At 41.7% G+C, this 27,746-nt stretch overlaps 1 protein-coding gene across 5 annotated transcripts; it reads right to left on the bottom strand.

Annotated features, from left to right (window-relative positions):
- LOC146577467 (protein NLRC3-like) lies at positions 1-25,847 on the bottom strand. 5 transcript variants are annotated; one of them, XM_085254301.1, is made up of 10 exons: positions 25,797-25,847; positions 12,816-12,947; positions 12,556-12,705; positions 12,330-12,443; positions 9,500-9,576; positions 7,556-9,383; positions 5,872-6,045; positions 3,960-4,136; positions 1,360-1,533; positions 1-684 (listed from the first exon to the last, which is right to left on the bottom strand). In XM_085254301.1, exons 2-10 carry the CDS (start codon positions 12,902-12,904, stop codon positions 675-677), a joined length of 2,793 nt encoding a protein of 930 aa, XP_085110427.1. In that variant the 5' UTR covers positions 12,905-12,947; positions 25,797-25,847; the 3' UTR covers positions 1-674. The 5 variants fall into 5 exon arrangements, with proteins under 5 accessions (XP_085110427.1, XP_085110444.1, XP_085110417.1 ...); XM_085254318.1 differs by having other exon boundaries at positions 12,556-12,700; XM_085254291.1 differs by lacking the exon at positions 25,797-25,847 and adding an exon at positions 13,704-13,749.
- Between the last annotated feature and the right edge of the window lie 1,899 nt (positions 25,848-27,746).

Below are 27,746 nucleotides of genomic sequence, written 5' to 3'. Positions count from 1 at the left end.
GTGGAGCACAGCAACCACAGCAGCGCTCAGATCACACGTGTCCTGTTATTATGTATAAAAGCATGAAACAGGTGAGACAGGTGGGATCAATATTAATGTTGTGGAAATATATGAAAAAGCAACAGAAGAGTGAAAACATTTCGTGTTTCTAGAAAGATCTTTCAGCTCACAGCTGCTCACAGACTGTATTTACAAGTGACAAACTGCAACTCTACAGTACATCTACAGTATATATCAAATATATTCTGTATTCAAATCTATTGAGTGATGTTTGAAAGTCTTTCCAGGTGAGTTTGATCCAGGAGGGTCTGAAGCCAGAGTCAGACAGAGACTGTGCAGAGACTGTAGAAGGACAGAGCAGCAGCAGAGCAGTCCAGATACACTGATGATCCTCTGTCAGATCCAGAGGGACACACAGGGATGATGCTGGACTCTACATTGTGTCTGACAGTGGAGCTGTTCTCAGAGCAGTTCACTCTGCAGCACTGACAGTCATCTGCACTTCTTCTCATTCCTCTGTCAGTCACTGCTGGATGAAGCTCTCCTCTCCACCTCCGAGTAACATGGCCCAGTCAGAGCATCTCTACACACAAGCTGCTGCTGCTTCAACCTCTCTGGATCATCAGGACACAGCTCCTCCTCTCTCAGCACACACACCGTCCTGTTTACCATCATCACCTCCACCTGCAGAGAGAAGAAGGAAGAGCAGAGGAGATAAACGAGTGTTTCCAGAGACTCTTCATCAGCTGTCAGTCAGTGATGCAGCACATCCAGTATAAAGAGCAGCAGGGACTTCAGTGCTGGGACTGTACTAGGACTCATTGTTGCTTCACTTTTTCTAATCTTTGGATTTTCATTGAAGTTGATGAAAATGTTTTTCCCTCCTAGTTTGAGTTGGGACTTTCATTCATTAGAAGAACCTTGGTGTGTCCACTCTGAGCTCAGTAGGAACCCCAACAACAAGCCCAACAATCCAGATGGACGGTTCCAGCTGTTAACTGGAGGAATTCCATCCAAACATCTGCTCTCACTAAATTCTTCCTCACCTACAGACTGTGTTCTTCACTGCTTTAAACTTGGAAATGAATGCAGTCATTGGTCTGCGTGCTGCTTTGTTCAGAGAGCTGATTGGCTGTTGACACTGTTTGATCAGAGCGTGTCAGCTGTTACTATGGTGACCATAAAGGTGAGAAACAGGAAGTGTTTGTGTCCAATCCTGAAGCCTGTCACCATTCTCCTCTCACAGCTTCACTGAGAAGCTGCAGCTTTACAGGAAACACTGGATCTTTGTTTAATACTGACTGTGTTTAGTACAATACTGCTGACAGCACCACCCACTCACTCCATCACTCTACTTACAGCAGCCACTCCAGTCTGTAGTCTGGACTCTCCTTAAGATCAGACAGCTGATTCATATCTGGATCTTTCAGGTTGTTTCCCCACAGGTCCAGCTCTCTCAGATGGGAGGGGTTGGACTTCAGTGCTGCTGCCAGATAATCACAGCTGATCTCTGACAAACCACAGTCCATCAATCTGTATAAAGAATGAAAGATGTAAGTTTATTAGACAAAGTGTGAGCTTGAAATCATTCAGTGTTTCATCATCTGTTCAGAGCTGAAGAAGGTTCAGAATGTAGAAGTTTAGAAAATGGAAACTCCAAACAGCTGAAGCCAACAGGAAGCAGCTTCAAACAGGAAACTGTGCAGAGTTTCAGACTATATGTCCTGATGCAGCCAGTTGGATTTTGGAGATTTGAATCTCTGTTCTGTGACTAAGTCCTTGAATCATTTCTTCAAGTTGGTCCAACAAGACAGACTAAGTGTTGGACATGTGTTGTGGCTCCATTAGAGGAGCTTCTAAATGTGATGTGATGGCCCCTCTGGGTCTGTCAGGTCACAGAACTGAAGAGAGCTCAAACTGGGCACACAGTTGTTCCAGTCTAGACCAAAGACTCTATACTGGGACTGAGGGACTGCTTTGACTGCACCCACTGGGACTTTTTAAAGTCTCATGTTCTCACTTAGATCATCGATTTCTACTTACATTTCTTTCTGAGAAAATGGGGATTACATTGGAAACAGGAAGTATTTTCCCCAATAAGCAGCCCTGGATTAGTAAATCACTCCAACATGTTCTCAGGCAGAAGAAGCTGTCTTGTTATGAGGGAGAGAAGAAACAGATTGACGCACAGAAACTTGTTGAAAGAGAGATAAAGCAGCTAAAATCAGGTGTAAAAGTAAAGCAGAGGATGAGCTGAATAAAGGACACTCAAGGCTGGTTTGGAAAGGAATGAAGTCCATGGTGGGGATGCAGAACAAGGAGCAAAGATGAATGTAATGCTGAATCAGCAGAAGACTTGGACTCATTTGATTCCAGCTTTGATATCATTGATTTCAATGAAGAGCTTTGTGATTGTAGCAAAGGGCTGGTAGCTCTGAGAGTCCCACTGATGAGGTGTTTGTGTGGAAATCTCTTAGTGGGAGCAAAGAGAGAAAAAGCCCTTGTCCTGATGCTGTGGGAGGGAAATGATTGAAGTGCGCTGTGCGGAACTGACTGGGAGATTTTCACACATTTTCCAGTCCTCCTTGGAACAACAGGAAGTTCCCAGCATATGGAAACAAAGGTTAAGTGTCCTATGGCACTCAGTGATGATGGTGCTGTGGCCCCACCACCTCCACCTCTTTGTAAAGGAACTAACTGTCATCTGAAGCTTCAAATGGAACAAAGACTTCCTCCACTAGGTGGCAGTGTCTGATGAGAAAGTGTTAGTGGAGCTGGCCTGGAGTCAGAAACAGGAAGATGCAGGATTTGGGAAAAGTGGTTCGCACTAGTGCCTTAAAGCAAGAAGGTTGTAGGTTGAAGCTTGTTGGCCTTTCTGTGGAGGTTGGATGTTCTCCCACAGTCCAATGAAATGCTGCTTACGTTCATTGGTGCTTCTAAATTGGCTGTAGGTGTGGATGTGAGAGAGTGCTTCTCTGTCTCCCTCTGTTGGCCCTGTGATGGACTGCTCACCTGTGCAGGTGGACCACGCCTCTTGCCCTATGACAGCTAGGGCACAGGCTCCAGCCCTGTGAGCCTAAGCTGAATAAACAGTTAGCAAAAATGATTCATAGATGGCCTGAAATCCCCCAGTTAGCAGTTTGGTAGATAGCTATGACATGCTAATCCCATCCAGCAGCTGTATTCTACCTGTAAGCTGATCCCTGCTGAGCCAAAGCACTTTTTCATATACAAATTACAACCTTTAATAGAAACCTATTTTGCTTTGGATTTCAGTGTCAGACAGAGTTTAAGGTGGAATGAAGAGTTGGAGAGTTTCACAGTGAATTATCCAGTGGAGGATTTTTCTTCTTCTTTGAAGGTTTGAAATGTGAACATTGTTCTGCTGCAGTCAATGGACTAAACCAGAGAAGAAGAAATTTAAACCTTTTAAAATGATGACAGATTACAAACTCTCAGCTGTGTCTGTAATCAAACCTCTGTAACTTTGCTTCCCTTCAGCAGCATCAGCTCATGTTCACATGTTGATTCATGGTTTGCTTCAGTTTTTGATGGACTGCAGAATATTTTGAAGGTTATCTGCTATAAAAAGCCAAAACAGGAAAATCAGCTTCATGTTTTTCTGTTTGATCCTCAGTGACTTTGACACAAAGGCCTCTGTCTGATACTTAGAACTGTGAGGAAGAACACTACACAGTTAATCAGGGTCCCCTCTCTCTGAATCAGGGAAGGTGGGCAGGCCGCGTGTGGGCCGCGGGCCATACGTTGAGTCTCACTGTTTGAAATGTGAACATTGTTCTGCTCCAGTCAATGGACTAAACCAGAGAAGAAGAAAACAGACTTTACCATGAAGATCCTCAGTGTGGATCAGTATAATATCAGCCTGATGTCTGCAGTTTAGTGTCAGCACAACTTTCACATCATATTCATCTCAGCACAACTAAAACATGCTGACTGACCTCAGAGTTTCAAGTCCACATCCTGGACTCTCCAGGAAACCAAACAGATGCTTCACTCCTGAAACCTGCAGCTTTTTGTTGTAGCTCAGGTCCAGCTCTCTCAGATGGGAGTGGTTGGACTTCAGTGCTGCTGCCAGATAATCACAGCTGATCTCTGACAAACCACAGTTGATCAATCTGTATAAAGAATGAAAGATGTTTATTAGACAAAGTGTGAGCTTGAAATCATTCAGTGTTTCATCATCTGTTCAGAGCTGAAGAAGGTTCAGAATGTAGAAGTTTAGAAAATGGAAACTCCAAACAGCTGAAGCCAACAGGAAGCAGCTTCAAACAAACACAACAAGAGAAAAAACTCTGAATGTTTCACATTAAAGTTGTACATTTATCATAAAAACAGGACAAAGACTTGAAAAAGTCGTGTTTTTCCTTCCAGGAACCACAAGGCTTCACTTTTAAAGGTGAAGTGTGAAAGAAATGGACATATTTGAAGTCCAACACCTTTTTCCAGTCACATTATTAAAGCAGACAAACTACAAGCTCATTTTCATTCCAACAAGTCATCTTCTGACCTGGACTAACAACACTGGTCTCTATGTGCAGCTGGCTGTGAGACCAGTGCTCAGGGAGCGTCTACAAAGTGCAACACTGAAAGAACATCACACACTCATTTGCTTCCATCATCCAACCTGAAGAGGAAACAGAGACGGTCCCCTTCAAAGTAAAAGCTGCTCCTTTTGGACACAGTATCAAAGAAAGTCTGCGGTATAACATAGAAAAGACAGAACAAAGTTTTGGTTGTTTTTAAATTGTGCAGAAATCAAACTACACCATGCTCAATTATGTGACAGACATTTCATCCCATTCCAGTTTGGCCTCATCCTGGGCCGGATTATCCAGCACACACTCTGACCACAGGCCCAGGGGCCACGCACAGCTGGGCTCCATCCAAGAGACAGGAAACAAACCAACACAATAATAAAAAGCACCATGTGATCTTCTTACATCTTCAAGACAAACATAGTAAAAACATGAGCATATTTGTTTCCTGATAAAATGATGTGACAGGTAGAACAGAGTAAAGTGGTGGTGTTACAGCCTTTCTCCCCTCTGCTGCCGAGGCTGTTAGTCTCTCCCAAACTCAGCTACAGGACTTCCAAATGAATGAAAGCAGCAGAAGTGGCTTTACAAATGAAAGAGGAAGAGGAGAAGAAGAGGAGAGGGAGGCCACCCTGACCATCACTCCAGCTGAAAACATCACACTTCCATTAAAGTTGGTGAGAAAATGTTGAGCAGGATGAGCTGCTGGCTAATCTGGAGGCTGTAGCAGCAGCTCACAGTCACAGTGGATTTCCACTCATGAAAAAGCTCTGGCTGCTTCATTTCTCATCTCATATCAGAGACTTTAATGCTTCACTGAAGCTGTACTGTGATGCTTCCATATTCCAGTGAGACCTCCATCATGATTTCAGCTGTTCTGTACACACACTGTGTGCCCTGTATGGCTGAAAGTCTCTGCAGCCTGTTTTTATCTGCTATCATCAGATCTTCATCATCCTCATTCACATCCCTCACACACTCTACAGCCTCATCAGCACTGACTTCATCTTCACTGACTGATGGAGCACAACATGAACCTGTGGAGGCTGAAACACTGTCCTGTCAAACATCTCCCCGTCACCACTCTACTTCTGTCAGCCTTTAAATGAACCCTGCTCAAGTCTGTCACTTCTGTTTGGAGCCAAAAGGAAAAACTGTTGTTCAGTCGTTTGGAAAGACAACATTTCTGAAAGCACTCAAACTTCTTCACATTTGTCTTCAGACACATCATGAACATTTAGGAACTAAAGAAAGTTTCAAACATCAAAGACCTGAAATATAGAAAAACAACAACAGCCGCAGTCAGTGAACTCACCTCAGAGTCTCCAGTCGACAGTTTGGACTCTCCAGTCCAGCACACAGAAGCTTAACTCCTGAATCCTGCAGGTTGTTCTCACTCATGTCCAGTTCTGTCAGATGGGAGGGGTTGGACTTCAGAGCTGAGGCCACAACTTCACAGTGAGACTCTGAGAGTCCACACCGAGTCAGTCTGTGATGATAGAAAATATGAAATGTGTTATTAAAAAAGCAGAAAATCTGCATTATAAACACAGACTGAATGTATATGAAGACAAAACAGAGTGAGGTCATAATCTGATGAATTTGCTCTTCACATCTGTGCTTCAGCTCCTCTTACTGTGTTTGACATGACACAACGATTGAGTCTCTCTCAGACCTGCAGACTTTTAATGAGAATCTTTGTTTGGCTTTAATCTGCAGATGAAGAAGGAAGATGGTGTCACATTTAGGCTTCCATAATATCCACAGTCTGGCACTGAGATCTGATCCAGAGTCAGAGTGAAGACACACATTTGGACTGTTTCCTGTTTTGACTCCAGAACATTTTGAATGAGTTCAGCTCAGTGAAGAGTTCCAGCTGGAAAGATGATCTCTGTTTGCTACCTGCTGTCAGGTACGACTGTTCACGTCCACACGCAGGAAAAACCTGCTGACTGTTACCAAACAGAGCAGAAATCTCATCACTGGACAATAATGATGAATGAACTCAGAGCTGCTGATATCACATCTGATTTCAGGGGAACTAAACACAGAAATGATTGGCTCATGTGAGCTTTCTGAGCCATTATCTTCTGGTGTGTCGTTAGTTGGCAGAAAATGATTTGTATTCCTGTTCAGGGCTTCAGTGTTTATGAGTCCAGATCCAGGTCACAGCAAGTCAAAATGATGTTACCTGTCTGTGTCCAGCAGCAGCCTGTATTCACTTTGAATATTGTTATAACCTGACATGGATCAGTTTGTCTTTGATTGGTTAGTAAATGTCACTGTTTCCATTGGACCTGAGTGACGTACAAAGACAGAGAGGGAGAGAAAGGAGAGAGAGGATGGAGACAGCAAAGAGAGAGCAAACACAAACAGGTGAGAGTGGACAGGTGACCAAGGTCAGCAAACAATCAGAGAGCTTCTGTTTGACCCACAGTCACTGATGATGACTGCACATAACCAAGCAGTGTGTTACTCTGATATCAAATATGGATCCTGCTCTTATAATAATGATCATCAGATGATATTATTGTGTTATTTTGTAGCTGAATACGATGTTTGTGTGATTATCAGTGAAAGAAGCAGTGAGGAGGATGGAGAGAGAGAGAGGACAGAGAGTGAAGTTAGAAACACTAAAAGGATTTTTCATGGATTTCATGGATGATTTGAGTGATTTCCAGCAGGACACTTAAACATGTCAGTGGACGTCCTAAAGAACATATTCACTGATATGAAACGTGTCATTGAACAGGATTAATATCAGTGGAAACATTGTGGAAACAGCTGTGACTGCATGGATGTGACACACTTCAAATCTGTTCTCCACTCTTGGATTTGGGATCCATGGAGATGCTGCTGAGTCTGTACAATAAAGGAATGGTGTGGAAGGTTGCAGCGTACGGACACAAACACTTTGTGCTTACAATCTGATTTTATTTTCAACATTAAACTACTAACCTACACTGATCAATGATGTTAATGATCACATCTGGACTCACCCAGCCTTTCTGCAGTTCCTCACAGCTGGAATCAGTCTCCGTCGTCCCCGCTCTGATGTGTTGTACTTCTGCAGGTCCAACTCATCCAGAACCTCCTCTGACATCTGCAGCATGAAGGCCAGAGCTGAGCACTGGATCTCAGAGAGTTCCTTCTCTGATCTGTTCTCTGACTTCAGGAACTCTTGGATCTCCTGATGTACTGATAGGTCATTCATCTCCATCAGACAGTGGAAGATGTTGATGCTTCTGTCAGGAGAGATTTCATCACTGTTCATCTTCTTCAGGTTGTTGATGACTCTCTGGATGGTTCGTGGACTGATCGCTGTCTGACCCAGCAGACCTACTAAGAGTCTCTGGTTGGACTCCAGACAGAGGCGATGAAGGAAGCGAACAAACAGGTCCAGGTGGCCATTTTTACTCTGGAGGGATTTCTCCATGACTCTCCTCAGAAATACATCAAGTGATTGGAGATCTTCGTCATCGAAAACACTGGAAATTATCTTGGTCAAAGATTTTGGTTTAAGGAAGTTCTTCAGCACCTTTGTCTTCCTGTTGGTGTGACAGTGGAACATGTAGACAGCAGCCAGAAACTCCTGAATGCTCAGATGAACAAAGCAGTAGACTGGTTTCTGGAAGATCACACACTCTCTTTTGAAGATCTCTGTACAAACTCCTGAGTACACAGAGGCCTCTGTCACATCCAGACCACACTGCTCCAGGTCTTCTTGGTAGAACATGATGTTTCCTTTCTCCAGATGTTCAAACGCCAGCCTCCCCAGCTTCAGAAGAACTTCCCTGTCAGCCTCTGTCAGCTCCTGTGGACTCGTCTCACGTCCCTCATGGTATTTGTTCTTCTTCCTCTTTGTCTGAACCAGCAGGAAGTGTGAGTACATGTCAGTCAGGGTCTTGGGCAGCTCTCCTCTCTGCTCTGTAGTCAACATGTGCTCCAGAACTGTAGCAGTGATCCAGCAGAAGACTGGGATACTACACATGATGTGGAGGCTCCTGGATGTCTTCATGTGGGAGATGATTCTGCTGGACAGCTCTTCATCACTGAATCTCCTCCTGAAGTACTCCTCCTTCTGGGCGTCAGTGAAGCCTCGTACTTCTGTTAGCCTGTCAACACATGTAGGAGGGATCTGATTGGCTGCTGCGGGTCGGGAAGTTATCCAGACGAGAGCCGAGGGAAGCAGATTCCCCTGGATGAGGTTTGTCAGCAGCTGGCTGACTGATGACTTCTGTGTGACATCAGACAGCAGCTTCCTGTTGGTGAAATCCAATGAAAGTCTGCTTTCATCCAGGCCGTCAAAGATGAACAAAAGCTGAGAGGCAGCCAGCTTCTCTGCTGTGACCTTCTGTAATGTTGGATGGAAAACATGGAGCAGCTCCAGAAGACTGTACTGCTCATCTCTGATCAGGTTCAGCTCCCTGAATGAAAGCAGAACCACCACACTGACATGTTGGTTCTCCAAGCCCTCTGCCCAGTCCAGAGTGAACTTCTGCACTGAGAAGGTCTTTCCAACACCAGCCACGCCGTTGGTCAGAACCACTCTGATGGGTCTCTGTTGGTCAGGTAAGGCTTTAAAGATGTCCTGGCACCTGATTGGAGCGTCATGGAGGGCGTCCATCTTGGAAGCTGTCTCCAGCTGCCTCACCTCATGTTGGGTATGAACCTCTTCACTCTGTCCCTCTGTGATGTAGAGCTCAGTGTAGATCCTGTTGAGGAGGGTTCTACTTCCTGTTTCATCACTTCCTTCAGTCACACGTTCACATCTCCTCCTCAGACTGATCTTATGTTCATCTAAAACCTCCTGCAGACCAACATCTGCTGAAAGAAAGAAAAACAATGAGACTAAAGAGAAAGAAAACTCTTCAATGTCTGAACAACACAAGAAGTCCAGTTTTCAGAAATGAGTCCATCAGCAGACAGATGTTCAGTCTTACTTTGTACACAGCTGCTCTGACTGGCTGTCTGCAGTCCAGCTCTGCTTCTGGATCTTTCTCCACACTGTGCAGAAGCTCTGATGGTGACACAGAAAAGTCAAAGTGGAGATACTTCTGTCCACCTTTGATTAGACTCATTATAAAAAGGAAAACAAAGTTTGAACACAGTCATGTTTCCAGTTCACTGACTTGCATTTATTCCATGGACACTCACTCTAACCTGAACCACAGCTACAACCCAACATTGTTGAGGCCTCATCTCCTCCTTTCCTGACTGTAGAGGTTAAATATGCAACAACCAACAAATAAAAGAATTTGGTTCATTTCAAAGAAACTCACACGGTGACCAAGTAAAGTAACCGTAGTAAAGGAGACAACATCCCGTTGATGGTGGGATTATTTGAAAGATTTGCTTTAGTCACGTCACCAAATGCAGTTGAACCACCCGTGGATCCATGTTTGACCATTCTACCACTCTGAGCTCTGCTTTTTAATCATTTTATTATTATCATCATTCATTTATTCATTCTTTGGAGGGGGGCTATTTCCTAATGCCGCCCTAATAAGCTGATGTTCAAGGGGAAATATAACAGAAACTCTTTCAGTGTTATTCATTAATAAATTAACAGATAAACTGTGAAGAAGAAAAAAAACTGAGATTTAAAGGAGAGAGTGAGAAACTTGATTATCCATCCTCATAATACATGTTTATCAGTATCTGCTGTGACCATACTGCAGTAATAACTACAAGTCTACATTTCTGTGACTGCTGATCAATCACAGCAGGAATCTGAGCTCATCCCTGCACACAGAGCAGCTTCAGCTCTGGGATAAACTGCTCGCTTCACGTCCTTCTCAGCTCACATACACTCATCCTGATATTTTCCTTTAACATTTGATGGTATAATTCATCTGAGTTTACACTTTATCTGCACGAATACAGAAAAACAGACCCAAACACCAGAAACCATCAGTTTCACCATGTAGAATATATTGTTGTTTCCTTGCTTTTAATTCAGAGAAAAACTCTGATTTTGATTTTCTCGGTTCTCTTTGCCACAGCCCATCCCAGCAGCAGCTGAAGCAGCTGACTGTCACAACACTGTATAACACTTTAGGAGGAATTTCAGAGGTCAGTAAAGCTCCAGTTTCAACATCAGTTAATTAATCATAGTTCATCATTAATGTGAACCTGGCTGGCACACATGTTAATGTTAGCCATGTAAATATTAGCAGTTAGCTGAGGCCACAAGAAGAAGAGGCCCTAGAAGAACAATGGATGATAAGATTAGATTTTCAAGACTAGGCAGAGACGTGTTTTCCTTTACTGTCTCTTACAGAGGAGGGAGCAGATACCAGACGAGGTCACGGAGGTACGGGGAGGATTCGCAGCAGACAGCAAGACTGCCACGTCCATGCGAGAGAGCGATGGCTACGATAATCTCTGTTTTTGTCTCCCTATATAATGTTGTACAGCCCATGTGAGGGTTAACACAAACATCAGTCCTTCTACTTAAGTATGATTGACACTTTGTTTACGCCTAAATTAACTTTACTGTTAATGAGTTTTCATGTTTCTGTAATCCACCAGTGTGCTCATGCTTTTTTAAGTGAAAACATATTTTTAATGATCAAATATAATTATGTTTGTTATTTGTGGATTTTAAATGTCCTTGACAGAGACAGATGATGATCATTATCCTGCACTGTGGTCTCTGGTTTGGTCGAGCTAGCACAAAGAATGGCTATGTTGAACTTCCTCCTGGGATCTACACTAAGAAGTGAGTCCAACATTAGCAGGGTCTCTTTCCTTTATCTGGATTCACTTTAGCATTCACAGTCACGTGAAGCTTGTTATTAACTCGATAAGTCAACCCAGGGTTTCAGCTGAGCGCTCACATGAAACACATGGTGTTGGCAGCATCTGATCAATCATATTCATGGAGACGTGTATCAGCAACAGAGCAGCTGAGTTTGCAGAAGGAAGTCAAACTAAACCACAGGAACAATATGAGGAGATTACACACATAATAAAATACTAGCAGTAACACAGCTGCTGCAGACAAATCAGTCGTGTGATCGTGTGTGAGAGGAGAAGGACTGTAAAGGAGTTTGGTGTTAAAAGCTCTGTATGAATGTGGGAGACTTTGAAGGGCTTTAAAAAGGCCAATATAAAATAAAAGGCAGCAAAATTGCCGAGTGTGAAAGTCACCAGACTTATCAGACCTCTGTGATTAAGACCTGTAAGAACACCTATTTGTACTTCTTGGCATTATATCAAACACACACGTATATTAAGCCTTTGTTTGAACTCTGGTTGAATTTGTTACTTTCAGACTGTGAAACATCACAGAGGCTGCAGCTGCAGATCTTTTATTCACCTGGAAATTAACTTTAAATGTTAGATGGAAAATGTATTGCTCAGTTTAACCAAATTAAGAACAAGAATCCATAAACCTTCATAAAGACAAACATCTCCCAAAACATTGAGCTGCTGAAGTGTCACTGAAGGGAAAAACTATTTGTCCTCCTCCATCCAGCAACACCTGAAACACCTGAGTGGAAGCTCCTCCCTACACTGTGTTTGAAGCAAAGCACAAAGGAGACACCTGCTGGAGCAGCTGGAGTCCTACAGACACTCAGCCTCTTCACTACACAAACACCTCCTACAACATCCACTCTTTCCACTCTGACTGCTGTGTTTGTGGAAACACTCCAACACACACCACTTCACATACCAACATAGAAATGTGTGTGAAAAAGAGCTGAGCTGATATTAAACATGAGGATTTATTCAGAAATACAGGAACAACATCTAGACACACATTACCTCTCAGCAGCAGAAGAACAGCCTTTAAAGTCTGTAACAGCACCCTTCGACATGTTGCTCTTTAAGGAAACACAGCTGGGTTCAGGTCCAGGAGATTCTGGCCTCTTATTGATCCTAAAAGAAAAACAATAAATGTAACAGCTTCATGAGACAGGAAGGAAAAACTGGAAATATTAAATTAAAGACATGATGAACAATCTGAAACTCATAAAAATAATGTACTTACTCTTTGTCACATAACAGTCTTTTGTTAAAGTTTACAACAATTTCCTTCGACCTGTTGCTCTTTAAGGAAGCACAGCTGGGTTCAGGTCCAGGCTCTGGATTAGTTTCAGGGTTATGTCCAGCTGAGCCTGGTACGCCCCACAGCTCTGGGCTTTAAAACAACACACAGAGGTATGAGTGTGAATAATGATGGAGCAGTGATGTGAGTGCTGAGCTGTGACATGGAGAAGAGTCATGGACAGTTAGAGATGGTCATCTCACCTCTGAGCTTTGGTCTGGCTCTCATGTTCCCCACACAGAGTGCTTTTAGAGGGAGGGACTCCCTCCTCTCTGTCCTCACACTGATCCATGCTGCTCAATTCACATCAGCTCACACACACTTTCTACCGTCACCTGCAGAGGAAACACAAATCATTAATGTGCACATAAACCAAAATCCTCCTTTCCATCATGTGTGCTGTCCAAATATCAGCTGAATGCAGTCAGACAGCAGTGTGAGGCACAGGAAGCTGCCATCAGCTGCTCTACTTCTACTATCAGTCCACTAGATGGAGCCATGAAGCACACATGATGCATTCACTGACACACACTGATTCACTGTGACTGGAAGTTTAAGTACATTAAGCCTCCACTCATCTACATTGTGCTTACAACCCACTTCACCCCATCTCCCCCCCCCCCCCCCCCCCCATCAACCTCCTGGGGCCAGGAATGACTGGAACTGAATTGGAAACGGGCGTAATCAAACATAAATCTGTTATTCTTATCCAACCTGTCTGCCTGGACACAGTTTGCTGACCAATCATGGAGCCTATGATTTGCTTGGACAACAACTTCATGAATGTGGAAATGAAACTGAGTGTCAGCTGAGTGTCGAGCAGAAGAGGAGTCAGAGAAAAGTGACAGAGCTGCTGACTTTACAAAGAAAGCTAAAACCATGTTGAAGAGATTAAACAGATAATACAATCTAACAACAACAACACAGCTGCTGCAGACAAAACACATGTATGAGTGTGTGACAGGAAAAGCACTGAACAGAAGTTTACTATTAAAAATGCAGCACGTTGTAAAAAGTTTGGTCAGTGAGACTGAAAAATAGCTGCATGAGTTACTATTGTGAACAAACCCTTATAAGAACCCTGATATTACCTGAATAAGATCAAATCCTGATACGTAGTGCAGACCTTGGTAAGAGTTTTTCACTCAAGTTGTCTTTTCTTCTTAATTTTTCTGGTAATGCTTCTTCATTCATGATTCATTCAAATCTAAAATAACTTCAAAAAATGTAAAATATTTCTGAAAATCATCTTTTGTAGTTGAAATTCAGTTCTCATTTGGCTCAGCTGCTGATAGAGTTGTATTGTTGATTGTCATTTATGCTTAGAAACATTTACTCATTTATGCTTAGAAATATTTAACCATAGATGCTTAGAAGTGTATAATCCATTGTGTAGTGATAAGTTGTGTGATCTTTAACAGGCTACAGAGGCCTGGTGTGCATTCCACACTGGGAGCATGGGAAAGTTCGTACCTTGTTTAATTGTTATGGTAGGATTAACATAGTTACATCTGTTCTAGTCTAAGTGCTTTTTTGTTTAGATAAATCTGTTAGACTTCTAGGTGCCAGCCTTGGGGAGGCTTCACAGGGTCACATCTTGACCTCACACACACACACACACACACACACACACACACACACACACACACACACACAGGCAAGGTACTCTTTGTGTATGTAGACGTCACATGTTAGTGAACCTATGCATATTCATGTAACCTCAATAAAAGGACAGTGTACGGGAGGACGGACGAGAGCAATTGGGGCCAAGCGAAGGAACGGCGTTTGTCCGGTTCTCTCCCGTGCACGAGTACCATGAAGAAGTTTGCCTACTTGCGTCTTGCTTGCAGTGTAATTATATTGTCTTAACGTTCCAGCGAATAGGTTTATGCTACAAACCTAACATTAATTGGTCCTTCGATGCTGGCTCCCTGGGATCGCATTCACCGAGGGGGGGGGGGAGAGGCACGCTGAAAGACTGTGACGTCAGCCAGGAAGTTCCTGTGGATTCGCTGTCTGTCCTTCTCCTCGATGAATGGCGATCGGCGGGATTCAGGCTGATATTACACGCTAAGCAACGCCAAGTAAGTTTAAAGAGGCCGACTCTATAACCGTGTCATTGTGTAGTCTCCGCCATTTTGTGAGTCGTTGAGAAGTTCGCTGCTTTGTGGAGCGAAACCCGGGTTCCTTGCTACTGTGTGCAGCAAGAGGTTCCTTACCACTTTGTGGGGTAAGAGGTTCCTTACCGCTTTGTGGGGTAAGAGGTTCCTCGCTACTTTGTGCAGCGAGAGGTGAGTTCTCCACCGCTTTGTGGGGTGTTGAGAGGTTCCGCGGGGTCCAGATTGTGCTGGACAGTAGGCCTATTTTGTGTTATTGTTATTTTCGTCCTCGTTGTTGTTGTGTGTGCGGAGCAGACCGCGTGGTGTGTGATGTCAGCAGCTGTTGTTGTTATTATGGGTTTCTAAGCAACCAAGAGTGAGTTAGAGGGAGAAAGACGTTTGTGCTGGACTTTGCTCCTGGCAGCACAAAGTATTTATGTATAAAAGAGAGAGAGCGAAGGCTCCACAGCTGCGTGGGTGCACGCGAATGCGGTCGCGCGGGTTTCACGCGGACCTGAGCCGTGCGGTTAATCGCAGGCTTATGAATGGAAGAGATTCAAATGTTAGAAGTTTTCAGAAAACACACCAGCCTTGAAGAGTGTGTGGAAAAGGCCAGCCCACATCAGCAGCTGTGCTCTGGTGGGTGGCTTTCCCCCCACCCCTTCCTGACACAAAATGTTAACAGCCTGTGTGCCAAACAATTGAGGTGGATAGTTGTTAAAAGTAATCTACATTAAGCTTGTGGTTACTTTAATTCAGTACAATGACATGTGAGGTGAAGTGATATAGGTAAATATTTAAACTAATGAAGTGCATAGAGGCACTTGACCTGTGTGAAAGACTGTCGTCTTATTATGAGCCATTGTTGAGATATAGAGCACGCCTGTGAAAACAACTAAAATGCTGAACCATGTATGAAACATCTAAAAGTACATGATGGAGAAGCTGCATTGAATATGAAAGTGTAAGACTTTGCCGCTGTGGGCAGAGCATGCAACTACTGTGTGATGTTACGTTGCAGTTTTGTTTTTTGAGCTGATGAGCAAGCTACACATTATCAGATCAAGAGCTGTCTGAGAGCTGCTCAAAGAGAGGGAAACAGAGAGTGTGCAGCGTTTCCATGAGCAGTTTTTCTGCACCTTGACTAGTGTGTGTGAAGCATCAGCATCATGTTTTTGTTTATTTGTTTTGTTGGGTTGAAAATAATTAAATAAACGTGTGATCATGCCTATGGATCACCATGGCGCATATCTCCAGCCATATGATTTATTTATGCAGATGAAAAAGTGAGTGTGAATGTGTCTGACATCACAGTGTTTTTGTGCACTGTGCAAAAGTAATTGCCTCTGATTGTGAGTGAGAGCAGTGATTTTGCAGACCACCAGCTATTGTGAAGAAAAAAAAAAGAGTGAAAAAGAGACAAATTACATTGTAGACGAAGAAAAATAATTATAGGAAAAAGGTTTTGTGTTGATCAGCCGAAAAACAACTACAATGTCATTTTCTGCTTTTAAGAAAGGATTGTTCACACAAACACAGACAGAGAGAGATGTGTGATGATTAAGCAGTGATGATAATAATGAAAGTCTCTCAGTCTGTCGTTTACAGGTGGGGAACGGACCTGGATCAATCCTACACGGGCAGCAGTCGTAAGAAAATTATAGGTTGAAATCATTAGAAAAATTAGAAACACCCAGCCAGAATTTTTGGCTGAATTGTTTTGCAGCTTCCCGTCCTCATCCTGAACAAGCAAGCTCCAAGGAAACGAATCTCTCCCTGAAGACACCGAGTGCAGTTTCAGAAGCACGAGCATGAACATTTAACAGTGGACAGGAGTCCAAGAGACAATCTGAGCAGAGAGGTCCAGCAGCGCTGTGGGCAAACGGCATCAGAAAGAGAAGAACCACCATCTAGATTGGATGGATGGAGATGCGTTTCCAGCCAGCTGCAACCTCACTGTGTGTAAAGGACTTTTGAGAAGACTGTCTGAGTTTGACATTTGCCATGTTTGGAGTGAGATGGCAATGAAAGAGACAGTGGGACAAAGAGAGACACGGGACAAAGCTGGAAAAAAAAGCTGACTGCCATTGGACTGAAAAGTGGGAGAGAAGGAGAGGAGCAGAAGAGGGCTGAGGCTGCTGTTTTAGTGTGGGCAATCAAATTAGGTTAAGGAATTCGGGGAGACAAGCGACTGCCTGGAAGTGGAGGATTGACACAGTGTCCAGACCACCACAAAAGGGGAAGAGGACAAGCACTAAGGTATGCAAGTGTGCTGTTAGAAAATGGAAAGGTGACACCACACATGCAGCTAATATCCACCAGAGATAACACAAGACCATACACAAAGTGTTACACATTAAAAGAGGGTATTTGTAGAAGGGGTTAACAACACACAGTGTGGTTGCCGATGGTAACCTGTTTCAGAAGATACATAAAAACAGAACATATATTAACCCTACTAACAATTCCAAACACAAAATAGCTTATGAAGATTAGACAACATTTTAAGTGTGTGAGTCTGTTTATTATCTTGTCCAAGTCACCTCGTGTGATGTAAAGACCAGTGAAACTCATAGCACATTGCATGCTCTGCTGGATATACAGCTCCACACACATGTAATGAAAATTAGCTTGTTATCTTTCATCAGTGTAAAATAGTGTCAATTTAGCAGACACTTGTTATCAAATACCGAATTTATCCTAAAAAAAAAAAAAATTGACTCTCCAAGTTGCAGGACAACAATTTAACTTTTGTGGGAAAAAAAAAAATCCTGGTTTGATAAATCAGTGACCAGGCAATAAATTTAGTGTTAAAATGGTAAATTGGGAGAAGCTTCCTGCTTGATTAATGCAGCACAAGTAATTTACTGTATGAGGGAAATTGTCTTTTGTGATACTATTTTGAACATGCTTTCCTGTTGTCCTGTCAACTTAGTGGGTTAATAGCTGATATGCAAATTAGTTGATCGGTTTTAGATTAATGAAAGGTGATTGAATTTTAGCATGAGTGAATGAGATGTGTTTGAGTGGAAACTCTAAAACACTGAGTTTCCTGCTTTGATGTGCGAGTGAATTCTGTATTTAGATACACAACTTTGAATATGTCAGAACAAACGTCTTTTGTGAAGTGCATGACAGCATGTCACATGTTTTATGATGAAGGGAAAAAGGAAAATTGAATAAAATAGATCTGTGGCCTAAATGAGTGAAGAGCACAGACTTGGTGATTAAACTCATAGCTAATATGACATTAGGGTTAGACTGTTGTGTTTTGTGCAGCTGATGATTGATTTGGAGTGAATCTAGCTGATGATTTTTCTTCTTTTGTGAAGTCGAGCCTGCCGATTAGTATGATGGTATGATGAACCATGCTAATGGTATGATTTACCTGAGATGAGGAGTTTGTGTCATGACTTAACAAGGCCTTTTTATTTTGATACTTTTACAGTGCACTGAGAGTTTTGTTTGATAATCTCTGTTATTTTTCATTTTTATCTTTTGAACAGGCACTGATTTTGTTTGTCTATTTCTTTTCTTTAAGCAGATCCGCACGTCGGGAATTAAAAGTGCTACACGTCGTCGAGAAAATTGTGACAAGTGAGTCTTCTCCACATTAAATTGGATTTTGGAGAAGGCCACTTATAAGAGTCCCAGCCTAAAACTGGATTCAGCGATGTAATCCTATCTAAAGTTCTTTTTCTTTTTTGAGATGACGTCATTTTGCTGAGAGTGGAAACTAAATGCGACAATCGATTCCACTATCAGCAAAGAAAGAAAGAATGAATGGAAATAAAGAACAAGCTGACTGACTGGTAAAAGAAGCTGTGAGAAATTGTATACATCTGCGCAGCGCTAACATTTGTATTTTCTTTTCTACAGCATTACAGTTTTTTATGTGTTTGATTATGTGGTTTATAAGAGGATTAGTTAATGTTTTTCTACTATAGGATTTCTGGGTTTACATGTGACTAACATTCTTTCCACAGCTAGGGTTGACTTTATGGTGTTTTTATGGCACCTCTGGAACCTGTTGACCTGTGTCTGACCACAGTCAATGTGTATTGCTAAGGTTTGTTTCTTTGAGAATGCTGTGGAAGATTCAGCTGAAACGGACAAGTGACATGAGTAAAACAAATAAGAGTTTACGTGTTTATGGAATAGTTTATTGTGGGCTCTTTGCTGGCCACTTTGAGCCCATAATAATAATAATAATATGTGAGTGGAGTGACTTTGCTTAAGAGAAGTCACCGATTACATTAATGTTAACTGAGCACATGGGATGATCCATGTTTGAGGCGAATTATGGTAATAATAGTGATTTAATGATTTGAGAAAACCTGCACATGACACTTGTCTTGCCCGTGCTGAATGCTTGTTACTTTTTTGATATAATTGTTTATACGTGTGAAGTTTGATTTTATTTCCAGATTTTGTGTATGCAGGCTCCTGGTGGAGCCAGTTTTTAAGACAGGGATCCAGGTTTGGTGAGTTGACGCATGAGCATGTCCATGCGTCAAGAGGTGGGGTCCAGAATTAACATTAAACAATGGAATTAACATTAAACAATGTTTACTATTATTGTTGCAGTGATTTGTGTGATTAGCTGTTTATTTACAAGTATTAAACCTATGCAAGTGGTGCATCCATGTTCAGATGAGGCTTTGATGGCCTATAAGTGAAGTTCACTGAACTAAAGAATGTGGTTTGATGATTGTTGACATGCTCTCCAAATAGAAGTTTTTTTGAAATACAGTGGTGCAGCAGTGAGGAGAAACATTCCAGGCATAGCGGACAGCCCGGGCAGTGGTTGAGGTCAAAGATCAAGCTGGTTGGGGCCCATCATGAAATCAGACCTTGGAGCCACAGCAAGGACCATGAAACTGCCTGCAAAATAGAGGAGAGGATCGTCCACAAGATGGGAGAGAGACTTCAGGAGGATCAGAGATCATCTTCAGCACAGCAGACAGGACACAGAGAGCTGTGCTACTAAGCTTCGAGGAGATCAAGAGGAGACTTCCCACAGCAAGATTTTAAATAAAATGAAAGATTCAATATTGACGCTGAGGAAGACGACTAAGGTGTACGACATGCTCTGCCTTAAACCTTCAGCAGCGTTGGAACATGAAAACTCGAGGGATGAGGAGCGTGCCAAGCTCCACCGACAGCGCAGAAGGAGTTCGAGGATGATATCATGATTCTGTGAAAGCACAGGAACCAGAAGCTATGGTGGTGATGACAGCAGTTTACTATGAACATCACCTAATGTGCCACTGTACTGTGCATACGATGACACTCTGAAGGCTGCTGGGATCATAACAGCAGTAAGACAACCCTGCACCCTTTCCACAGAGGTGTTTCTCTGCAGAGCGTGGACAATTAAGGAGTCATAAATATCCCCCTCACAGGACGAAGGCTTGAATGGGGTAATGGGAGGCCATAAAACTAGAGTGCTGAGAGGTCTGCAGCTTTGGAAATAGCTGAGACCCATGTTGACAAACAACAAAACCAACTGGTATGTTTGAATGTCTATCCTACATACATTTGGACTCTGGTCCTATGGACAATGAAACAACTGGAAGAGACATTTATGTCGCCCTGCAGAACTCAAACCACTCTGCAGAGAGACATGTGATTTGCACACCCGGGGGAAGCATTACCAAGCTGAGATGTTTTTGAAAATGTTACTTTCTTATTTTCACTATTAAATCAACAATTTCTTTGGTTGCTCGTAAGATGCAGTTTGCCATGAGATGAGCTCAATGAATGGGATAACTGCTAATACATTTGTTAAACTGTACTTTTACAGTAATTTAGGGTGATTTGACATATGCTGAGTATAAGAATGATTGCATTGAAACTGTCAGACATGAGGTATTCATAACTGGGAACTTTTCTAGCATAAATGTCAAAAAGGGGGGAATGATAGAGTTGTATTGTTGATTGTCATTTATGCTTAGAAACATTTACTCATTTATGCTTAGAAATATTTAACCATAGATGCTTAGAAGTGTATAATCCATTGTGTAGTGATAAGTGGTGTGATCTTTAACAGGCTACAGAGGCCTGGTGTGCATTCCACACTGGGAGCATGGGAAAGTTCGTACCTTGTTTAATTGTTATGGTAGGATTAACGTAGTTACATCTGTTCTAGTCTAAGTGCTTTTTTGTTTAGATAAATCTGTTAGACTTCTAGGTGCCAGCCTTGGGGAGGCTTCACAGGGTCACATCTTGACCTCACACACACACACACACACACACACACACACACACACACACACACACACACACACACACACACACACACACACACACAGGCAAGGTACTCTTTGTGTATGTAGACGTCACATGTTAGTGAACCTATGCATATTCATGTAACCTCAATAAAAGGACAGTGTACGGGAGGACGGACGAGAGCAACTGGGGCCAAGCGAAGGAACGGCGTTTGTCCGGTTCTCTCCCGTGCACGAGTACCATGAAGAAGTTTGCCTACTTGCGTCTTGCTTGCAGTGTAATTATATTGTCTTAACGTTCCAGCGAATAGGTTTATGCTACAAACCTAACAGCTGCTCTTTCATGAATCCATAGTTTCACCTCAAACTGCTGCTTGAGACATGAGAAATTAAAGAACAACTCTGTTCAAACGGAGAAACTTTGAAGGAACTCAATAATGTCATTTAAATGGTTTCAGGTAGGTGTATGAAGGTTCTGTATTAAATCATATATGATAGTTGACATGAAATTCTGAATTCATCTTCTTGGACACCCACACTGCATAATTCTGTAGAAATGAAATTCGTCATTTCTAATCAATTTCAACATCAAATATCATAACATTGCATCAAAATGCGTAAAAATGATTCTTGATAGCTGACCTTAAAGTCTCTGTGCATTCTTCCTCTGGGTTACCTTCTCTATATATTTGCAGTTTAACCACCAAAAGCTGCAAGGTTTCAGAGAAATAAAAGGAACGTTCTACTCAAATTTAATAAGATTAATTTAATAAACAATAGAAAAAAAACTTTGACAGTTGTCATAAAATTCTTAACAAACTCCTCTTCTGTCTGTACTTAGGAGTTAGAGCAGGTCACAAAGTAACTGGAAGGTTGGTTGTTTGATACGAGATACTAACCCCAAGATAGAAAACTCTTCTGCACAGGAAAAGTCCTTGAATGAGTCGTTTGTATGAAGCACTTTGAATGCTCAGAGTAGAAAAGCACCATATCAGAACCAGCCTCACCCACTTGTGATGGGTGGGTGGCTGTGGCTCAGGTGGTAGAGAAGATCAGCTGCTGATTGGAAGGTTGGTGGCTCGATCCTTGGCTTCCCCAGCCTGCATGCCAAATATCCTTGGGCAAGATACTAACCCCAAGTTGCCCTCTGATGATTAGTTTGCACTTGTGTTTAGAAGTGCTTGTGTGAATGAGGCCTGTTGTATAGAGCACTTTGAAAACTCCAGGAGAGTAGAAAAGCACTATATAAGAATCAGTCCATTTACTACATGTCCGCAAAGTTTCATCTCCAACCAATGCAATATTATTTGTTAGGATCGCTGTTCTCTCCGGGTACTCCGGCTTCCTCCCACCGTCCAAAGACATGCAGCTTGTGGGGATATTTAGTTGGATAATCCAAATTGCCACTAGGTGCAGGGACGTGCAGAGAGGTTTAAAGGGGCGGGTGCTCAAAGTTAAAAAGGGGCACATTGAACCAGGCTGAATAACAACAACACACATTCATCAAGAATCTAATATGGGAAGGGCAGGGCTGTGTTGATCTGAGACTGTAGACATTAAAAAGTCCACAGGAGAGATGGTAGCTGATTAAACAAGTGTCATGAGATAATAACAAAATGCAAAGATTGGTGACAGCGCTTGGAACCATAAGGCAACAAAAAACTGTGAGAAATAATTTAGGCTCTGCCTGTGAATCACTCTTTGCTTCTCTTCTTCCTTCCATCCCATCATTTCATATATCACTCTCCACTTGCTGTCTATCTGAGAACAAGACACAACTTGCTATTGCAATAAACTATAATCTAATTATCCACACCTAACAACTCTTGCACTTAATCTATAATAAAATGATGACAGAAAAATGTTATAGCACTGCCTTTAGTAGCCTCACACAGCTCCTGCTGTTTCCTCCTCATGTCCTTACTAGCCATGTCTGCACAATGTTATATCATGAGTAATATTTTTTTAAATCCAGCTAAATAAAACACACTCATGCACACACAGTGACATTTTAGACCTTCTTCAGAATACTGTATATACTATGGGCATCATGGTGCTGATCCAGAATCCTTACATTATTATTCATTACTAGAGCTACAATAATAAAGCAATGAGGAGGGGGAAGTAATAAATATGAAATAATGTATTTATGATGATTCCATTTGTTTCACTATCCACTCTGTGCAGGGCAAAGCTATTACATGTTTAAACTGTAGAGATACAATCATTTTGCTGCTGTAAAATCCAAATTTTGTCTTATTTAAAATATAAATCTAATATAATCTGCTTCCTAATGTATGTTCTTTAAAATACAGCTTGTGTTTTTTAATATATTATAATTATAATAATTATTATGTGGACATGCATATTAGATCGTTTTTAGTGAAATATAATCCCTCCAGAAAGGCAGGAAATGCCCTGTAACTTACTTTAAAACTAAATATGTTCTAAATACTTTAAAACTAAATATGTTCCCTAAAACGGTGACAAAGCTACAGACCCATGACAGCCTTACACAGGTAGCCAGCAGCTGTGACCAGCACTACCTGTGCAGTTAATAAAAGGACAGGTAATGTTTGTCACGCTGTCGCACACAGCACGCTCGTTTGTTTCAGTTCGTCAGTTGCAACAAGACAGCTTACCAACGTGTACGTAATAAGCTAACACTCCTGGGTGCTACACACTACAGTGTGCGCTGTACACCTACTTACTGGTTGTGTCGCATCAGTCTGTGTCTCTGAGTTAACTTGTGTTTCTCCTACAGCTCCGGACTGGAAAAAATGCACGTGCTCTTTGTGAGCTCGTTCCCGGCTCGTAACCAGCGCGTTCTGCCGTCAAGGGCGATCATTGGTTAATAGTGATCATGTGACTGATGTAAGCCAGATCCTTTTATTTAACAAAACTGTGATTAATAGTTAAATATTATTGTTGAGGGGCACAGACAGGACTCTGCACGCACACACACATAAAAAAATAAATAAAAAAAATTTAAAAGTTGCCTCAACAAAAGGGCACTTTGGGCACTCATCAGGAAAGGGGCGGGTGCTCAAGCCCCTCTAGCCCCCCCCCCCCCACTGCACGTCCCTGACTAGGTGTGAATGTGCGAGTGAATGTGAGTGCGAATCGTTGTCTGTCCCTGTGTGTTGGCCCTGCGACAGATTGGCAACCTGTCCAGGGTGTACCCCGCCTGAAAAGGAGAAGCGGAAGCTGATGGAGGATCGCTGTTTTTTTCCTCAGGGTTTTGTGATGCCTTTTTGTTTTTGAGAGTCTTTTCTGTTTTAGTTTAGTTTGGCTCTTTGTATATAAGGATGGTTAATAGTTTGCTTTAGGATTTACTATATCCCATGTACCCTGTTTTCATATTGTAGTTTGTCTTCTTGGTTTTGTGACACTAAATATCTGCTTTTGTGATCCCTTTCTGTACTTCAGTTATGTCCCTTTGTCTGTCTTGTCTCTCTGTTTGTCTGTCATTGTCTGATTTCCCCATCTGTCATGTTTCCCATTCACTTATATTTTCCTTTCTGTTTTCTACATGTCTGCGTATGTCTCTGTGTATCATTTCCTCTTTTTTATCGTCTCGTGTCTTGTGAACTTAGCTTTAAGTTTTACTTCCCCATTTGGTTAATGATTTGTTCCCATCAGTGTCTCAGTCTCGTCTGCATTTATCTATCTCATGTTCCCCTGTCCAGTCTGTTCTCCTCTATGTAATTTAAGCCTTGTTCTCCATGTTCTCCTGTTTTATTGTTTTAACTGTTGCTTCCTGTGACTATTGTAGTTTTCTCCTGCATCATGTCTCTCACCCGTTGCCTCTCGTCTCATTATCCAGTGTGTATTTATTGTCCCCGTCTTCTTGTGTACTTTGTGCTTTCCTTGCTCTGTGTTCCCATGGTTTTGGGGGCGGTGGTGTGGGATTGATTAAGGAAATGGCTGAGTTAATAGGAATGACCAAAATGAGAAAAATAAATCGATCTTCAATAAGAGAAAGGATTATTCTAAGAAGGAATATTTTTGATGGATCAGAATTATATAATGAAATATGAACAAAATCTTTTGTTAATCATTGTTTATTAACTGAACCTTGTTGAATTTGAGTAGAACTGTTTTTTAATTTGGCAGAAACACGGCAGCAGTTTGAAATGAAACTATCCAGGCTGTGGAGTAGACGTGCAAAGTCAAGAATCCACTGAGATTTTCATGACAATAACTAAGAAGGATTTCTTAAATGAATTGTTGATACGCTGTTATAATAATCCACTGAGCTTATTGAATTTGGGGAGAAATGTCCTTTAATGAGCAATCACACAGTGGGCTGAGATGAAACTGCACACAGTGTGGGTGTCCCAGAAGAGAAATCAGTTAAAAATTTAGTGTCAGCTAGTAAGCAAGAATTTTAAAAATATTTTTACAGATATCAAATTTGTTCTGTTATATAAAACTCTAATTTATACTAGTCAGGTGGATCATCAACGATCATCAATCAGTGCAGTCCCAGCAAAATTCAGACAGACACACAAACACACACATGCACAATTTTACTGTCTTAACACAGTATCATAAATCTAATTAGAATATGCTATAGTCCTTTAAATACCAATTTAAATATATTTCAAAAATATATTACAGCTTTTTTCAGTCTGTTGAACAAACATCCCCAAAGAAGAAGAAGCACTACCATAAAACTTTGTGTAAAAGTGCACGAAAGTTTAAGGGGCTTACAAATGATGGCTCACATAACTGCGGTGTTACAAGTCAACCTCGTTCATATCTGTCATCATGAACAATGCTATGGTTTGTGCTGGAGCGAAGCTGCACACAGCTGATATTATCAGAAAAAAATACATACTGATTCGATTACCTTCACACGGAGATTCACACAAAGACGACCAGCTGCATCAGCGAAGTTTAGAGAACAGACAGTGAAACTTAAAAAAAGGAAACAGACAGATTTGTGGGAATGCTGGGGCTGGGGAACATCAGTAATTAGAAACACAAAATGTTTCTAAGCATTTGTAAATGTTTGTTGGAGGGTTTTGAGGAACTGAATCACTTTGTGTGAAAGTTAAAGTCAAACACACTCTTAGTAGAGAGAGACTGTGTCTGCAGATCAAACAGGTCTCACTGTGATGTCCCTTTAGTCAGACTCTGTCTCTGCTACATTAATGACTGAAAGTTGTCATGTTCTTATTTAGTTAATACTCTTTAAACCAGGTGTACACTTTTAGTTTAATACATTATAGATTCTCTGATGAAGAAATACGGTATATATATGTAACCTGATGAAGCGGTATCTAAAATGTTTTTATGTTTGACATACCAAGACTGTTTCACACTGCAGGAGTTGCAGATGATAAAACAAAGACTGTAAAGCTAAGCAGCTTGTTTGCTGTTTATCACTGCCTGTCCATTAGTCAAATTAATATTACTTTTATCAAAAATAATTTCCCGTCTGTATTTGGTCTTCCTCCATAGTCGCCATAGTCACATCATTGTGTTTTTTTGATGTTTCCCCTCCTTGTGATTCATTCAGTGTTCCCATGTCTGTTTCGCCCCCGGTCCCTGTGTGTCGAGCCGTGTCTCTTAGTTTGTATCCTGTTTTATTTGGACAGTCTCGTGTCCTGTGTTCAGTGTGTTCAGTTTTGCTTTCTCCTGTCTCATCACATCTAATTTGTTCCTGCTGTGTCCTTATGTGTTTCCATTTCCCTTATCATCCCTTTGTGTATATATTGTGTGACTTTCCTTTTGTTCATTGTCAGGTTGTCTGTTTATTATGCGTTATGTGTCGGGGGCTGGATCTGTGACCCAGTATTTTGAGTTCACTGTGTGTGTTTTTGGAGGTCTTATATTATATTGAATATATGCTTAGTTCTTGTGTTGCCATTATTAGTTAGGATTTAGTTGGGTGTTATTCTAGCTTAGGTTTCCATCTATGTCCAAACACAGCACACAGGTGGGATGTGCAGCGCGAGTGCTCTCTGCTCCTCACAGAGAGGTGATGGAGACGATTCCTGAGGTCCAAAAAACATCTGTTGGTGGTGAGAAACTCTTTCTGTATACCACAGACTAGACTAGAGACGGATGATACTTGGGTAAATTTGACTGGGATCTAATAACACTTCAGTACTTCATGAGTGATGTATTATTGTTGGTCAGCGTCACGTTTTTCTGTTTTTTTCACAGACTTTCCCTCAATCACTGTAATAGCTGCAGCAGTGCTGGTGTTGGGTTTTGTCTTTTTCTGTTGCTCCACTATGCTGCTTGAAGAAAAGTTACCTTTTTACTTTCTAGTATGTCATTTTGCAATGTGTCTTATCTTATTAACATGATAGTGATTTATTGATTCTAACCCTAAATCTATCTAGTAATGTCTGCACATATTTTCAGTACTGATTTTAAAGTGTTTTAATCTTTCTGTCACTCAGGGAACCCAATAAGGATTCAAATACTTCAAAAGTCAACCAATGACATTGATGTGTAAGACTATTTAATAATTATTTATTTTTTATATTTCATTTATTCATTCATTCTTTGCACTGTGATTTAACCCATCTTTGTGTAAAGCAGGGGTGTCAAACTCCAGGCCTTGAGAGCCAGCGTCCTGAAGCTTTTAAATGTATCTCTGCTGCAACACACCTGAATAAAATTATTAGGTCATTAGCATGACTCTACCCTACTCAAGTAAATTTAAATAAATGTAAGTACATACCACCAGGTAGCTCCACTCGTACCCAGTGTAACGGGAAGTGAGAGGGTTAGGTTTTGGCGCTTTGAATGTTCAGTTGTGTGATGCAGCGATTAACGTTTGAGT

Source organism: Mchenga conophoros, linkage group LG3 (assembly GCF_057382185.1).
Source record: "Mchenga conophoros isolate Kocher_MC1m ecotype Shallow Benthic linkage group LG3, M_conophoros_male_GT1.1, whole genome shotgun sequence".
Taxonomy (NCBI): domain Eukaryota; kingdom Metazoa; phylum Chordata; class Actinopteri; order Cichliformes; family Cichlidae; genus Mchenga; species Mchenga conophoros.
This window is presented reverse-complemented; position numbering and strand designations above follow the sequence as displayed.

Bases quoted from the DNA above. Each gene is read 5' to 3' on its own strand.
- LOC146577467 (XM_085254301.1), bottom strand. From the start codon at position 12,904: ATGGATCAGTGTGAGGACAGAGAGGAGGGAGTCCCTCCCTCTAAAAGC. The intron at 12,706-12,815 runs GTGAGATGACCA...GTTGTTTTAAAG, and splicing joins AGCCAGACCAAAGCTCAGAG to CCCAGAGCTGTGGGGCGTAC. The intron at 1,534-3,959 runs GTCAGTCAGCAT...TTCTTTATACAG, and splicing joins TGTGGACTTGAAACTCTGAG to ATTGATGGACTGTGGTTTGT.